Here is a 17519-nt window from a genome sequence, read left to right as displayed (position 1 = left end):
AGCCTTCCAAAGTTGCGACTGTGCCCGGACGCGTCGGGGCGCGATGAATAGAACAGTGGCGTCCCAAGAGACGCATTGAGGCGCAAAGGGGCGCGAAGGGGCGCAATAGTCACCCTCACCTGATTCTTGCATATGAAAAGAAACCGTCTATTGTTAGTATAAACCCGCTCTATTCTTCTTGCGCCCTTTTGCGCCCCACCAGGCGATGGAAGATTATCTCTCCCGTCATTGTTCTCGCTCGTGATGCGCGGTACAGCTTAAACTTGATATACAGAAAGTATTTGTCGGCCAAAGCCTGTCTTCCCCTCCTCCGGTTTTCGTTCTGATAAACTTTCCATTGTTTGTAAAAAAAAAAATGATGTATTCTTCTCGCGTCGCGATCTATTCTTCTCGCGCCGTTTTGCATCGTAACGGGCGGGGTATTACCTTTCCAATCATTGTGCATAAACTTCTCTGGTGGGATCGTCTTTGTTTTGGGGGGCAATCAACACACTCGTTCATCTTGATCAGAATACATTATGATTTATTTTTGTTGGGTTTAATACGCCTCCTTTTAATTTTTGTGACGACTGTATGAAATGTGAAATAAAGATGACTATGTACGATTAATGGTTGTTTAATTGCGAGCTTAATTGTCCCCAACAACAACAAATAAAAGACGAATGATGTGAATGACTACATGTATGCGGTTATAGTCGGCAAATTGATTACTGTTTGGGTCGCTTGTGTATGTTTGTAATTTGAATGATTATCAACATATTTGTATAATTCCCACATCGCGATATGATTCTAGCGTCGTAAAATGGACAAAGGAATTATCTTTCTCTCTCGTCATTCATATTCACGCTACGCGTTGCACATCGCCACAGCCTGAGCTTGGAAGAATTTATATTTTGTCAGTCTAATCCTTTTTTTTTCTCCTCCCATGACTTGGTTCTAATAAATTGAAGGTTTGCTTATTAGGGATAAGAAGGATAACATCAAACAAACGATTTACTCTAGATGACGCTCTTTTCATTTCACCTCGCTGTTTGATAAAGTAGAGTTTTACGGAGCGAATACAAAAGAAAAGTTCGCTCTAAGGCCAAATAAAAGTTTTTTTTTTATTAGTGTCCTGTTTTTTCGAAAACTAGGAAGGAGGAGGCCCTCTCTTTTCTTTTCTTTTTCTTTCAAAATGGCCGCTCAAAATGGCCGCTCGGTACATTTTCCCTGACAGTCGGGCTATTTTTCAAAATGGCCGCCGACATCTTTTAACTTTTTAAAAAAATCAGTAATAGATCCATTTTAGTATTGTTTTTCATATTATTTCCCCCAAAATAAAAAATAGGAGGCGGCCCCCAAAAAGGAAGCAGGCGGGGACGCTAAACATGTATATTTTGTTAAGTGGCCTCAGGGAAAAAAAACACATAAAATGCCGTGGCAGGATTTCACGCCCGAGATATGCCTTCGAAAATTGCCCGTCCAAAAGGCGTTTTAAATCATAATAATTCCATAGCTCTTTTTAAAAGTGGAATAAATAGAAAAAAGAGTCCGGGAACTATATCGAGATTATAAAACATGTGTGTCATGAAGATGTAAACAAAAAAGTGTAGCCTGATGGTGATAAAGTTGAGCAGCAATTGGAAATGCAATACAAAACATTAATCAGTTCATGATGATAATTAATCATTCGACACAACATTCGAATCATTTATTCGTAGATTTTAATAATTAAGTGGCGAAAGTGAAATTTTGAAATCTTAATGCACAGATACAAAAAACATACCAAACATGTTTTGATTCTTATTCTAAAAAAAAAACCGGCAAATTTTAAACGATCTTTTTAAAAGGAGGGAGGCGCTATAGCCCAGTGGTAGAGCAGAGCAGCTCGTAACCGGGAGCTCCCTGGTTAGAAACCAAGTCGATATGCTATTGTAAGGCATAACTCAACATTACATTTCGTTCGGAGAGGATCTTAAACCCGCCGGTCCCCTGTTTGCCTAATTCATAGCATACACATGCTTCATATAGCAGTCAGGAAAAAAAAAAGCGAACGGTACAGGAAGCTACCTTTTATGGATAGGCCTAAATTGAAGGTTTGGCTTAACTAGGGAGAAGAAGGATAACATCAAACAATAGATCTACTCATGATGACGCTCTTTTCATTTCACCTCGCTGTAAGATAAAGTAGAGTTCTATGGAGCGAATACAAAAGAAAAGTTCGCTCTAAAGGTAAAAACATAGAATGCCGTGGCAGGATTTCACGCGATTATTGTTTGATCGCTATAATTGTCCGACTTGCTATAGATTCTTGTTTAGCTACACATATGTGTGTGTGTGTGTGAGAGAGGGGGGCGGCGAAGTGAACGGCCGGACCAAAATGGCAGAGGTCAATCAGGAGGGCTCCGCTCGCTAGTTATAAGGACCGCTAATTCATTGGACAACTATTCATGAAGACCGCTATTCGTAATTTGAGAACATGGTCATTATGTATAAGGGTCATGAATTCGTAATACGACATCCCCCCTCCCCAAAACTAAATAAATAAATAGAAAACATGAATAGATTAATAAACTTAACTAATGATACAATAACAAATAATGCCCGGTAATTGGGAATAGCCGCCTATGAGCGGAACAATGGGCGCAACAACTATTAGCTGCTCAAAGAGCTGTCTTTTGTCATTGCGTTGCAAAAACAAAGTGCTTTTAAAAGTTACATGTACTATAATATCCGTATGCTATATAACACCCAATGTGAACATGACGTGTTCAGGCCTTATAACTATATACAGTGCACGTTAAAACAAAAGACTTTACTAGCGCTAGCTAACAAATATGAAACGTCAAAACGTCACGAACATTGAAGATAACAAATTGTTAAGACAAATGACACCACCAATAAAGTTTCTTCGCGAAGAAATATTCGATCAAATTTCGTGTTTGGAACAGATAGGCGATTTCGAATTGTTCAATCTACCGAAACGTTTTGATGATGCAGGCTCCCGACAATAGGACTATCATTTGTGTAATATCTTTAATTTGCAGATGTTTGTTTGTTTTGTATGACATATTTATAAACGCCCTATAATCTTATTTCAAGCAGAATCTTTCAATCTCTTTGATTATAAGTATCATTTTTAAATCACGGGTATTTAAATACAATAGCTGATTTTGCGAAGATTTAGAGAACCTACGTTTCTATTCTTTAAATCGATCTTGCATGAGAAAGAACAGAGTGATGATATAGATATATGACCTATTTTGATCGGATGACAGAACAAAATAAATGTAATATGAAACAAATAATGTGTCAAAACATACAGAAGGAATACAATTATACATATCGTTTTTGTTTTGTTCGTGAAGAAATTAATATAATACAAGTAGTGAACACATTAATGAACAGAAATGAACAATCATAACAACGTCAACGCCTACACAACTTCGATATTTGGGAGGAAAATAACAATCAGAACAACAATCTAAATCAATGTCTTGTACGTAAAATAATAATAAAACATATCAGTAGCCAAAGTGAAAATTTTAGAGTCAAATCTTTCAAGACGAGAGCGGACACACACGCGGGGATTACATGAATAACTAATGCGTAGGAACGGGCGCGAAAGCTTTTCAAATTCACAATTCACAAAAAGCGCTTCGCCTTTAAGCGCACCCCTCCCCCCCCCCACCCCCGAATGAGTGTTATGTAGGGTACGCATATGCATTTTCCCTCCTTTTGAAAACAGTCCCCTAAGTCCGGTGTGTAAAGTCAATACGGGCCGGATTTGTGTGTACTAGACGAGCCGGACTTTGGTGCGTGAAAAGTACCCCTTTACCAGACAGTAACAATGAGTCTCCAAACAATAGCCAGATTTGATATTCATATTGTGAGCATGTGCTTAGTTATATCGGGATTCCCTGGTTATATTGAAGACGTGGGCTAATATCTGTTTGCCCAGTATTTCTCGCTGATTGTTTGACCAACATTAAATTGCTATTGTCCAGCTGACTTTTCTAAAGGCTTTTCTACCCTCGGCGCTAAAGGGATTGCGGAAAATTTCAACACTATTTGTGTTTCTTGATGACCCAGTAGAAGAAGAATAAGGGCTACCCTGCCCCCCCCCCCCGAAAAAAAATGTCCCAAAACAACGCAATCATTATTAAAGCTAACATCCAGTAGTGGTAGTAAAAACGTATTGACAACAAAACTGATTATTTATGGTCCTAAAATGTTTGATGGACACTAAAATATATAATTTAATCAATAGTTTTCTATTATCTTGACGCATTTTGAAGAATTCTGGTGTTAAAACAACCCTCGTCTGATACCCTTTTCGCGAGGAAACCGTTGAATGACTTGTTTGAATGAGATAATGGTCTAACGCCCTCTCTCGGTTAAACGAAACTCACGGCGGTTTCATCACCACCAGTGTATCTGAAACTCGCACAGAATCTCGCCCAGTGTGAGGAGTGTCGTCTGCTAGCGAACTATCTCGCTGTGCTGCCGTCTTTGCATTTGGTAGCAAGCTGCACGCATGCACGGTGACTTGCTGCTCGATCAGTTGCCTGGCGTTACGGCTTAGCTGCACTGCGCTGCACTGGCTGGTCGCGGAGCCGTGTCCGTCAGGTTGTCTGGCTATGGAAAATGACAACTTCCCCTCACATCACCGGAGAATCTATCTCGACGAGCTGCTGTATTTGCATGCACGGTGACTTGCTGCTCGCTCGGTTGCCTGGCTAGCTATGCAAAGCCGGATTACAACATCTCCCCGGACAGTTTATTAGGTGGTCAAAAATGCTCAACAAAAGAAAATACTCTAGTCTACCAAACGATGTGTATAGATGTACTGATGTTTTGTTTGTGTCTTGTAATAATCGGCCTACCTTTCCCTTTGCTGGCAGGCCCTCGAGTACATGCAGTAATAGCCTCTGCTCGTCACGGTGCCGCGGGGCTGTTGTATATTTCGCGCGCTTTTTCCCCTCTTCCGGCCCCCTCCCTCCCGTTCAATGGCAAATATATAATTTGATGATGATGGTATCCGTGATTTTGTATCTGAATAAATATTTATTTCAACAACAAACAAAATATATATATAGCGGCTGGCGTCCAGACCTTGTAGGGGGTTCGCGCTTTGTGTCTCATTACGGCAAGAGGGATCTGGCGTGGGGCACGAGGGTGGCCATTCAAAGTGCCCCGGTTATCATAATGTTTCACATCTTGTTTTACTTCTTGTCAAAAACTGATAACTGAAATTTAACCAAACTTTACAGGAATCATCCTTGGGGAAAAGGCATCTATGGTTATTTAAATGAGAAACCATCCAGGCATAGTGACATAGGGTCAGCGCCCCCCCCCCCAAGTTTACGAGGGGCCATGATGAGACATTTATATTCTTTTATCGAATTATAAAGAGCAATTTGTATTAATGAGAGGTTCAAAGTGTGTGATGTATAGGGAAGGGGTGTGTGACAAACGAACAATAATTACCCTAGGGGCGGATCCAGGAATTTCGTCCCGGGGGGCACACGGGGGGTAAGAGGATATATATATTTATATATTCGCAACGACTCAGCCAGCCGCTAAATAATAAGAGCACTTTTTTTTTTGGTCCCGAATATTTAAAAATCGCGCCGGCCGCAAATTCGCTCAGGGGGTGGGGGGGGGGGGGGGATAGGGGGAGGGCACACTTATTTTTTCATTTTTTGGTTTTGGTCGGTGGGGGGCACGTCCCTGTTTGTCATTCCGTTTTGGCGAATTTGGGGCTGATTTTAACATTTTTTTTTTGGTCGGGGGGGGGGGGGCACGTGTCCCCTGTGCCCCCCTGGATCCGTCCCTGCCATGGGGTTACTAGTTTCCCCTCTCCAAGGATTAATGCCCTTGTATCGAGGAAGGCCTCTTATTTCATGCATTCAGATGAGCGTGAGGTCCGTGGATATAAATAATTAGTTTACTGTACACATGCAGGAAACTACTGCCACCGACAATAAACCTGTCGGTAGGTTGAAACCGTAGATTATTTGTTTGTTTTGATCTTTATTTTCATAATCAGGAATAGTTTAATCAATGGGAATATTTATATAAAAATCATTTCGAGAAGAACCAAATACACACTCAAAACCAAGAGAGGTAATTTTTTTTTGAAGATTTTTTAAAACTTTCTACTCTGATAATTTCAAAAATATATGACCTTTTTTTAAAATCAATTAAATACTCTTGACGGCCAATTTGAAAATCCGAGAATTGATTTATTCAGAATTGTTTGGAAGTTGCATCGACTTATAAACAATATAAGACTTCAGCGTTTTAACTATTTTATCAAACTATACTCGTTATAATTTGATTGCTGCAGCGCTAAAAACTTTAAAGGTTTTCACCTGACTGTATACCTTTGACTGAGCAAAGCACTTGTTTCCGTGAGAAGAAATTAATTATTTCGATACGATATTTTCCTTTAGAAAATGATTTGAGATTTCAGGCTGAACCGCATTTTGCATTCTTGAAACGGGATTACCTAGGCTCCCCACCCCCCCCCCCCAAAAAAAGTGTACATTTAAAAAATACATGTATGTCTAAAAAAAAATTAAATTGAATATTATAACAAAAATAATAAAAATTAACGACTGTTTGGCAGTATTCATATCAGTATTCATATCAATAACAAAAACTAGCCTATGTTGATTTGATTTGTATTTATACAATGTAAAACAATCTATTACATATACAAAATAATGACCTAAATAAAACGTTGGTAAATGTTACGGATGGATACGCCTGTTCAGTTGTGCCATCATTACAACGCAACTTTCTATCGAGGGGTGCAACTGATTATGATATAACATAATAATGATAATTATGCCAAATAAAGGTCAAACGTGAACGAACAAACATACTGAATTTTAAGAATTTAATTAACAGTTAGCTTCAAATTATAAAACATTGAATTTTCTAATCCGGCCATTAACGGTCGACCCTCCCCCTCCCCCCCCCCCCAAAAAAAAGTCTTATATACAAAGCTGGTCACGCTCCTACATAATACAGACACAATAGTGTCGTGATCAATCAGTTCATAATAATGAACATAAATTTGAAGTAAGGGATAGATTGCGGGCCCTACAACATTTTGATAATTATGAAGCCGCAACTTAGCCGGACATAATCTTGGTACACTCGATGTTACGAGCTCTTTCGATAGGAAAATATTTATAAACAGGAAAGTGGCCCTCGACTATTTATCTTCAATTTGTATGTTTTTTCTTCAATTGATTGGAACGACACTTGTGCATGAGCCAAGATAAAGAATGCAATTGAGTACAGGCTTGAAGTGGACGAGGAAAGAGGCAATCTGGAGTCAGTTGTACATCATGCAGGCGCGGATCCACGTAGCGATTTTTCCGGCCCCCCACCCCTCTAGCCCCCCAAAACGATTTTAAAAACATAGGAAAAGCGGACTCCCCACAAAAAAAGAAATATATAGGCCTATATATATTTTCACCCACTCAAAAAAAAATAGTGGTTCTCCTCTCCATCCCCCCCCCCCCCCCCCCCCCGCTTATGGGAAACCTGCCCCCCCCCCCAAAAAAAAAAATATATATATATATATATATATATATATATATATATAAAATAAAAAAATCACATGTAAACAAATACATACAGATTTTTTTTTTTAAAGAGAACAAAAGAAAGGGGAAATGGAAAATAGAAAGAGAGAGAGAGAGAGAGAGAGAAAGAGAAAATAAAAGGGATCCTGGAGAAAAGGAAAGTGAAGATAATAACTGTGACCCCTACATTTATTATCACCCTCTCTTCCTCAAACGTTCAGAATCGTCCTATTTCATCCAATAATGAGATCAAAACACCAGTAAAGACGATAATACACGGTACGTTACACCACGAACTATTATAATTATTCCAAATTTACGCCCTTCCCCTCCCTCTTTCATTGTAAGACGTGTTACAGCTTCATAGCGACAGCTTCAGTCCCGAAAGCCAGTTTAGGGCATCGTGCATCTGTCATTAGATGGATTGCAAAAATTGAAAAATTCTATACCTTCGTCTCAATGAACCCGTGATTCGGCACAGGTGAAAGGATTATTTTTGAATTTCTTCAAATGTGTTTATGTCCAGTCCTATACAAATCAAGGTTGCTAATCTATGATTTCCCTTGTGCGCAACTAGCCACCTATGTTTGCTGTATACAAAAACACTGCTCATTTTTATCCAGTGTTTCCATAAACCTATACCCGAAATATATAATTTCCCAAGTACTCTCCTTTAACGAAACTACACATTTGAAATCCTGTAGAATTTAGATAATTTTCTCTTTACTTGTCATATATACCACGGTTAATGTAATTTTGTTATATTGTTGTCGAGGAATATATTTACTGGCTAAAGTTCGTTGTTATAGGCGTACTATAGCAGCTGGTCAGGGAGTGTCAAGAATTCAGCAATGGACAACATTACCAATCAGAAATAGATTTGCAAAATGTTTTTAAAATGGCGAACAAAAGCCCATATACGGTTTATGAAGAAAATATTTTTTAAATTATGGCTAAATGATGTACCTTATAATCAATGGCGTCGATTGCAGGGGATGAGGGATATACCTCTGCACCCCTCTGCGCCATTCCAGGAGGAATATGTATCAGATAAATTAAATTAGCTTGGGTCCGCTCAAATCATAAATCCTCAATAACAACTATTCTTACCCACTGTGTATTTATATATTGAATGGACCCAAGCTAAATAAATTTATCTCGTTTATTATATTCCTCCTGGAATTGCGCAGAGGGGATGGGTTTTATCTCTCACCCCCCTGAGTGATTCCAACTATATAACTTTATATATATATATATATATATATATAAAGTGGATTTCAACTATATAATATTTTACATGCCAGGTGAACTCCTGTCATGAAGGGTTCCGGCAGCGAGACCCCCATCCCCAGCCATCACACCCTCCGTCCATACACGCTATTGTATGAATAGATTAAAGATTGTGTATACCGCAGTTGTTCCTTACAATTTTGTTCAACCAGTCAGATAACACATTTATGAATAATAAAAAATACACATCAAAAAAAGGAATTCAAATCAATTTAGTGGCCAGTTATGTATTTTCCTCAACCTTGGAGGGTTGGGAAGTCAGAAAGAAAAATTGAAAAATGGATTCATCTCATTTCTGTTATTTTCTATCATTATTTTTTGTTTGGAATATGATCCTAATTACATTTAAAACCAAAACGGTATAAACCTTTAGTGATTATAATTGATGAAGATACAAATGAATAATTAGGTTGATGAAGACTGAACAGTGTGCACTGAACCAAGGAGTGTGGGAACTCTCCATGGACCTATACTATACTAGTCTATAGTATCCATACTCGTTTCTAAATTGTCTTGCGGAAGTTAGATAATTGATAAGGGATTAGATGGGGATTAGGTCCAGAATAAATGGTAGTGTGTCATAAAATGGTCTCGAAGACAAAGAATGTATTAGATGCTTCTACAGCTATACAAATAAACCAAAAGGGCTAAACAATAGACTTCCAAACTTGATTCTGCTCCATTTACACATCTTTGAGAGAGAGAGAGTACACGGTCTTATTTTGTGACACCTTCCCCATTATATTACGAAAGAAAGCGTGGTTTATTTTTGCGAATTAATAATGGATCCTGATTACATGAACATTTCCTCCGACGAAGGAACCGACGTAGATGCTGCGTACGAGTATTACAGGCGAGAGGTGAGTTGACGATGACTTACGTCATTTACTTTTCTGTTATTTGATAACTTTGTCCTGTAAACGTCCACATAATTACCTTGCGTGTACTATCATGTCGCCCTATCCGCGCATTTTGCTATACGATTCTAGAATTCCATTTAGCATATAATATCATTAAATGATATGTTGTCCAAAATATAATAAAAAAAATATAAAATAGTTTGCAACTTTATATATAATATTATAACATTATCTATTTTAGAGGTGTTTGTGTATATTTTGGTCCGATCATCTTCCAATATAATTTGTTCAATGTTTGACGTGTAAAACTTTTTAAAATTCCCCAAACAACAGTTCTTTAAAATGCAAGTAACTATAATGGAAGTTTGTAAATTATGTTAGTGAGTATATATGACTATGATCGAGTGTGGTTGTGGGGGTGGTGGGATGACTAGCTATAGTGCAATGTTATGATCGCTATAGTCGCCTACTATAAGGTGACCTGCAGAGTTCTACCTCACTGTCTCTCATTCAATAAAATAAATCAAGGGGAATTATTAACATCGGCTGAGAGCAAGAAGGGCACTATATATATATATATATATATATATATACACGTAGAATTAATGCCCTTCTTATTTTCAACAGATGATATTCTTATAGTCACTGTCAGCGCATAATTTGCGTTTACGAATCGAAGGTTGTATAATTGATGAATAATCTAACTTGTCTTTAGTTTGGTCAGTCGATCGTCCGCGCAGGTCATGTATTCGGAATAGGCGCATGGTATATTTCGGAGATAAAAGTAATAAAATGCGGCGGAAGGGGACTACGTATATTTTAGGTTTCAAAAGAAGAGGGGGCACACAGATTTATTTTGTTATCCCTAATTATGACGGTCCGCGCCTACTGGATTACATTAGTCATATACCGCGCAGCACATTGTTTTCCATACGTCATGATTCACATGACTTGATCAAACGGCAGCTCTCTCTATTAAATTCATTCCCATCTCTTTCCATTGTATTCTACAAAGTTTCTCTGTTTGATTTCCTCTGTCACTCTCCGTCTATCGTGGGCGTAGATCTGTAATTGATACCTATTGTTCAGGGGGGATGATCTTCATTCATCCCCCCTGAACAATAGGTATTACGTAAGGATTGACGCCCATGGTCTATTGTAGGCCTACTCCCGTGTTCATCTTTTTCAAGGTGGTGTACAGTCCCAATTAATAACAAAATCAACAACAAATTCAAAAATAACCATAATAATGATAATAGTTAGATTTATAAAGCGCTTTGAAAAGCGCTAATTACTTTGCAGCTCTTGCCATGGCCTGACCATATCCCTCTCTTCACACTTCCACGGCAACTGCACACAAAAATAGTTTAAAATCACAAACCCTGTTTTGTAAATAACGCGCATAATAGCGTACAGCAGACTGTATCAGGATTCGGGTTACTATGTGACTGTATAAACTGCTTATCCTATGCCTATACTGTAGCTGCTTTTAATTGACACAACTAGAGATTAACAAAGTTAGGGTATATAGGCTTAATTAAATGATTTATATGGAAATTTATGTTAGTTTGAAAATAGAGTCTGTGCTTGCAGACTATATAGCATTAAGGCAAGAGCTATAACTCCATCAGTGTCCATGGACCTGCTCCAACTCGGTTCTCTGTGTGTATTGATGCATAGACCTGATGGGTATACCCATGGAGTTACCGCACCACGTGAAGTTCGCGCTCAAAAAGGGGAGCTGTATAATCATATGAATGGCTTGTTCTATTATTAGCGCAGCCGAACTATCGATCCACTGGCACTGATTTTCGGCGAATTGCCTTTATAGGTCAACAACTAGTTCGTCTACTACCCAATTACTCTATCTATATTATCGTCTACCATCCACATGGATTTCTTTTAATTATTATTTGGTATAATGACCGTTTTGGCAATTATTCATTTGGTCAAATTTTCATTTGGTCTAAAGTCCAATAAGTCTTCCATATATTAGTACTTTGTAGGATTCCTCCAAAAGACGCCGTAAAGGTGTATTTTGTTCATTTAGTGTAATAAGCAGGTGCACTATAGATTACAGCTCTAATATCAAAATCATGTAGGCGTTGAAAAGAGATGATTAATTTTCATGCAAAACGGCTGTGAAATCAAACGCATAATATCAACTCGAACATTTCTAAAAAGCAATTTATTTTACGTACGCCTATACGGGATATACGATATAGCGTCAAACCGGCCTGCATTGAACTTCAGTGGGAGGGTAAAAAATTTGAAGCTGAATTATAATAGTTTCTTTCATGCAATCTCAAGGCAAGCCAATTACCTGAAATTATAGCCACATCAATCTGTGTTTTTTGTTGTTGTCTGCTGAACATACGATAAAAATAAACACTGAATAACAAAATGGGGCTTATATTTAAATACATACACTGTACATTTATGTAGGGGGGGGGGGGCAATTCCTCCCAAATCAATGGGGATCGATGCGATGGTGTATGTGTGTGTCTACCAGGCGCTGATCCAGGGGAGGCCGAGCGGCCCTTGCCACCCCCCCCCCCCCCCCCCCTCCACAAAAAAGGAGAAAAAAAGAGAGAGAGAGAGATCGAAAGAAAAGAAAGTAAAGAGGAGAGAAAGGGAAAGAAAGAAGAGGAAGAAAAACAAAAGTGGGAGAAAAAGGAGAACGGGGGGGGGGGGGGGGGGCGACAGGGCATTATTTGCCTCCCATGATGTTACCTCCGCCCTCCTTCCCCCCCCCCAAAAAAAAAAATATATATAAATATACAAATAAAAAATAAGAGAGAATTAGGAAGTAAAGGGGAAGAAAGAAGGAAAAGAGTAAATAAAGGGAATGAAAAAAAAGAGGAAGAAGACAAGAAGGGTAGATCACTTGCGATTAATCCCGCCAACAACGTGTGTACCGGGGGCTAAAAGGCCTTTGTTCCCCCCCCCCCCTCAAGCATACATAAAAGAGAGAAGGAAAAGAAGGAGAAAGAAGAAAGGTAGGGGAGATCAGTTGCGGTTTTTCCAGACAACGACATATAGATCGGGGGCAGCTGATTTTTTTTTGGGGGGGGGGGGGGGCAGCTGCCCCAATACAATTGGGTGCAATATTTTTTTGATCCACGATTTTTCATCACTTTTTAGTAAATTATACTTTGTTATGCGTTTGTTGGAAAATGTAAAATACCTAAATTTACAGTCAAGCAAGAAAATGCTTATTTAGAGGCCTAAATGTCAGAGCCCGCGGACGGACGGCGGGGCTCAGGTGCTTGGAGTTACCCCCCCCCCCCCCCACCTCCTTTTTGAAAAAGTATATTTAAGAGAAATAGAAAGAAAGAGAGAAAGGAAGAAAAAATAGTGACCTGCCAGTATAAAAAAATAATGAGTTATCAAAATATGCTCATCTGACCGTAATCATACGCTGACAACCCCTGAGCTTATGGGGCTCTGCCCCTTGGACCTAACTAAAGGCCCTAAGGCGGGCCCCGGATGCTCATCTGACCGTAATGTATTGCCTAAAATCCCTGAGTTTCAGGGGGCTTAGCCCCCGGACCAAGCCGGGGCTTTGCCCCTAGACCTCACAACAATTTACACTACGCTCTACCTGATCGTAAATACTTTAGCCTCCTCACTCACTTTCAGCGGGGTCTGCATGTAAGAGTGGGCTTATGCTGAGATTTTTGTCTGCCCCCTCAAACTTTTTTGGTAATTTTTTGGCCAATGCTCGTCACCATTACGTACCGATATTGGACTCGCATAATTTTAAATATGTGCCCCCCAAAAAAAATATTAAAAAATCAATCAATCAATCAATCAATCAATCAATTAAAAAAAAAATCCTGGATCGGCGCGTGCATGGTGTCCATAGTGTTTACATCATATTTTTTTTCAAAGTAATTTCTTATTTGGGACATTTAATTTACACATTCATTTTTATTTTTCATTAACAAACTAATAGTCTATATCATTATAATGCACCCAATTAGATAGAAAGTAATTAATACTTGTTCTGTTTTCTTTTGAAATGCAGAGTTTATCTCTATCTAGCGTGTCTGAGCCTGATATGCCAAAGAGGGCCAGACCAGTTGAACCTGAACCAGAACTGCCCAACGATTCCACGGTTCATCAAGGAGATCGAGGACGAGGACGAGGCAAGGGAAGAGGTAGAGGCAAGGGAAGGGGTAGAGGCAAGGGCAAAGGGAAGGCCAGTTCGAGTAGCCAGCGGGGGCTAACAGAGGATATCACAGACCTGACTGCCCCCCGTCGTACTCGTGGACGCAAACGAAGAGGACGCGAGAGCGAGCCGACAGTATCAAGAAGTACCGACGAGGATGAAGCAGGCCCCTCGAGATCTAGGCGTGGCACGGGATCGGGACAACGTAAGACCAAAACCACAGCAGCCACTTCCAGAAAAGGAAAAAATCTCAGAACCATAGAGATGGAAGCAGAGAGAGTGCGGGAGCTTCGCGAAACGAGGAAAAGGAAATTGAAGGTATAAATACTGGCTTTCGGATAAGTTCTTTCTTAATCTTTTATATAACACAGTTACTTTGATACAGTTAAAGTTAGAAAAAAAACATACAATCAAGACAAGTACTCTACTTTGATTTATATATTATTTACAGTGTTTATAAATCGTACAAAATTTGAATGTGCAGACGTAGATCTCTAATCATTTTTGTTCCGGTTGGTCAACTGTAACTTTCCATTCTCCCACACCAACTCCCTTTGGTCATCTGGACAGTCTAATGTGCTGATATAGTGCTTACAAACAAGTTTAAAAGAAATTCAACTAATGTTTGCCTCCCTTTTTATTATGATTGAAGAACACATGTAAGGTACATTAGAGTCTGGTTTATTTAAGTTCATCTTACCCAATATATCACATACTAGTCTCTGCATGTGACCGCTTTTGTTTTGATTTATAAATCCATCCCAAAAAAAAGAAATACTCTTTTAAAGTAGTTGGAAATGTAGACTGTCGTTTCTTTCCTTAGCCTAACATAAATTATATATCCCATAGTGGATGCTGTAAAATAACTTCGCCATGAAAGAGTGAAATTATAATTCAGATCGGTTAATGATATTTTCTGACAAATTTTCTATTATGTACATTTAACAAATATAAAAAAATAACCACCATGTACGCTTTTTTTAAAATTGTAGGACGACATTTCTAGAATGTCAAGGGACAACATCGAAGAGATTCTCTTCAGGACAGTCGAACGTCGGCCTGGATTGGTGCATGATATTATGCATGCGCATCCACCTGATGGCACTCCTCCACGTGGTGAAGTGGATTGGTGCAGATGTGGCAACTGTCAGGATATGCCGACAGACGCGGAGAAGCTGTGCTGCGGCAATGCCCCTGAAGACTGCCTTAGAGAGCATGGGGTATGTAAATACAAGCATTGCCATGAAAGTGCAGACTAACGTAGATCGAATTTATAATTGATTACTTTGAATATAAATATTTATTTTGAATTGGGATAAAGTGGTAGGGTCTGTAAAAAGTATTTACATGTATACAACACTAAGAGTATACGTGTAACACTCTAGAAAAATTAAAACTAAAACAATCCTGTACAAGGAAAAATCGTATAATTGCATTTAGAGGTACGTTTACGCAGGGGCGGATCCAGCCGGCGGCAGGGGAGGGGGCCCATCTAACAGAAAAAGGTCAAATTAACGTGTTTTTACACATTCTTTCAGGCCCCCACCCCTGGATCCGCCACTGCGCTTACATACACCAGCTATGGATTCATTTCTCATAATAATTTTCATTTCAGTTCTCAAATTCGAGAAGAAAGCATTAATTGTAACTAAATATAAACTTGCAAATTTGTTGCATCTAGATTACTTTTGCAATGTTACGTACCTGTCTCTTTCGCAAATTTTTCAAATTCCAAACATACAGGATCGTTCTCAATTTTCATTCTACATAAATGTAAAAAAAAAATAACGACATTGAAATAATGTGTATATTCAATTTAGTCACAATCTGTGATTGAAAAAAGGAAGTTAATCGAAATGTAAATGGTGATAGATCCATCATGTCACTTGCCATGTCAGGGAGTTTGCTATGTTAAATGTTTTCATGGTGAAACACAACCAAATGCTAAAGACATTAGTATGTCTCTATAATTGAAATTGTAGTCTACTATTTTTTAAATCATTTTTCTGTCTCTTTCAGGTTTTCAAAATGATAACGGACGAAGTGTGCCTCCTTCTACAAAGGGCAATGTGGGTCGACGCCTACAACCTCGAGGGGGAGCCACAGGAGCCCGGTGAGGAGAACAAATGTATGCGCCATGCTGGATACAGAAGTTATATTTTTTGGCAGCATGGCAAATTAGGGCAGGGGAACCGCCGAGTTATTCCAAGCTGCTGTGTAACAGGGATTCGCAGACTGTATCCGAGCATTAACGGGCAGTACACAGGCTATCTGCCAGGCAGATTTGTGTAGCCCAAGGATGTTATGACAACTGTAAATGTTTTATTACATTCCATTATGCCTTTTGAAAAGCTGGTCATTTCAGCAACATTTCATGATTGATGTTATCACAATTAGAGTTTGACAGTGTACCTACTTTGTTCTTTACATTCCACAAGTGTGAAGCTTGTAAAAATTACATTTCTTACATGCATAACTCAGGGCAACAAAATTAAACACCTCCCCCAAAAAACCTAATTGAATGATACAATTTGTGGAAAAAAAATGGACCTAACGGACGCTGATGTACACAAATATGAAAACTGTTAGGCAGCAACTTGGTATATGTTATTAAGCAAAATACAAAAAAGTTAAATATTTTGTTTTTCAGAACTAGAGCCTTCCAAACCTATAAAAATAAATCAGATATTTATCCTGTAAATGTGCAGAACTTGTATTGCCCTTTAAGATTTTGAATGTAACACTCATTCGGTCGATGTGACATCACATGTAAAGTATCCATACAATAAATTAAACACATGAAAAGCACTTTATTTCAATTTTGTTGTAGACAAATATTCATGCCATTTTAATAACAGGTATTCCTGAGTAAACATGTGCAGACGAAACAGGTCTTACAGTCAACTTTATGAAACATATTTCGGTACAATATACAATTTTTAACCCAAGTACTATGCATCTAATAGTTATCAACTTACAAAACTTGTATCATTGCATGAAAAATATGTTGCCTTCTGAGCCTGAAATATGAACAAAGATGTATATACAACTACTGTAATAAACGTTTACACACTTTATAGTCTTCAAAGTTGAGAGTGAAGAATGTTATCCTTCCTACTGTAACGTTGATTTAAAGATTGAAGTCATTTTATCAACACAATTGAAGTGCATGTAACTTCATGTTCAACTTGCACACCTGTAATTAGTTCCCGAGTAAACATGTGCATACATAACAGGTCTTACAGTCAACTTTATGAAACAAATTTCAATACAATATACAATTTTTTACCACTTGTTAAAACTAGTTCGATTAGAAGAAGAGATCTTGCCTATAGTTCCTGATTTATATGAAATCATGTGAATATAAATGTATTTCATAGCGAGCTTTTTATTTTTTGTTTAATGTACATGTATACAGAGTAATTTAGTACTATGCATGTAATAGTTATCTACTTACAAAACTTGTATCATTGCATGAAAAATGTGTTGCCTTCTGGGCCTAAAATATGAACAAAGATGTATATACAACTACTGTAATAAATGTTTACACACTTTATAGTCTTCAAAGTTGAGAGTGAAGAATGTTATCCTTCCTACTGTACCGTTGATTTA

At 38.4% G+C, this 17519-nt stretch overlaps 1 protein-coding gene across 2 annotated transcripts; it reads left to right on the top strand.

Annotated features, from left to right (window-relative positions):
* Nucleotides 1-9328: 9328 nt before the first annotated feature.
* LOC585718 lies at nucleotides 9329-17474 on the top strand. 2 transcript variants are annotated; one of them, XM_785534.4, is made up of 4 exons: nucleotides 9329-9733; nucleotides 13764-14225; nucleotides 14900-15127; nucleotides 15927-17474. In XM_785534.4, the coding sequence occupies exons 1-4, from the start codon at nucleotides 9656-9658 to the stop codon at nucleotides 16197-16199; spliced, it is 1041 nt and encodes a 346-aa protein (XP_790627.1). In that variant the 5' UTR covers nucleotides 9329-9655; the 3' UTR covers nucleotides 16200-17474. The 2 variants fall into 2 exon arrangements, with proteins under 2 accessions (XP_790627.1, XP_030829509.1); XM_030973649.1 differs by having other exon boundaries at nucleotides 9331-9733; nucleotides 13781-14225.
* The last annotated feature ends 45 nt before the right edge of the window (nucleotides 17475-17519 follow it).

Source organism: Strongylocentrotus purpuratus, unplaced genomic scaffold, assembly GCF_000002235.5.
Source record: "Strongylocentrotus purpuratus isolate Spur 01 unplaced genomic scaffold, Spur_5.0 spur5_scaffold_6, whole genome shotgun sequence".
Taxonomy (NCBI): Eukaryota; Metazoa; Echinodermata; class Echinoidea; order Camarodonta; family Strongylocentrotidae; genus Strongylocentrotus; species Strongylocentrotus purpuratus.
Note: the sequence above shows the minus strand (reverse complement) of the source record. Positions and strands in the feature narration are given on the sequence as shown.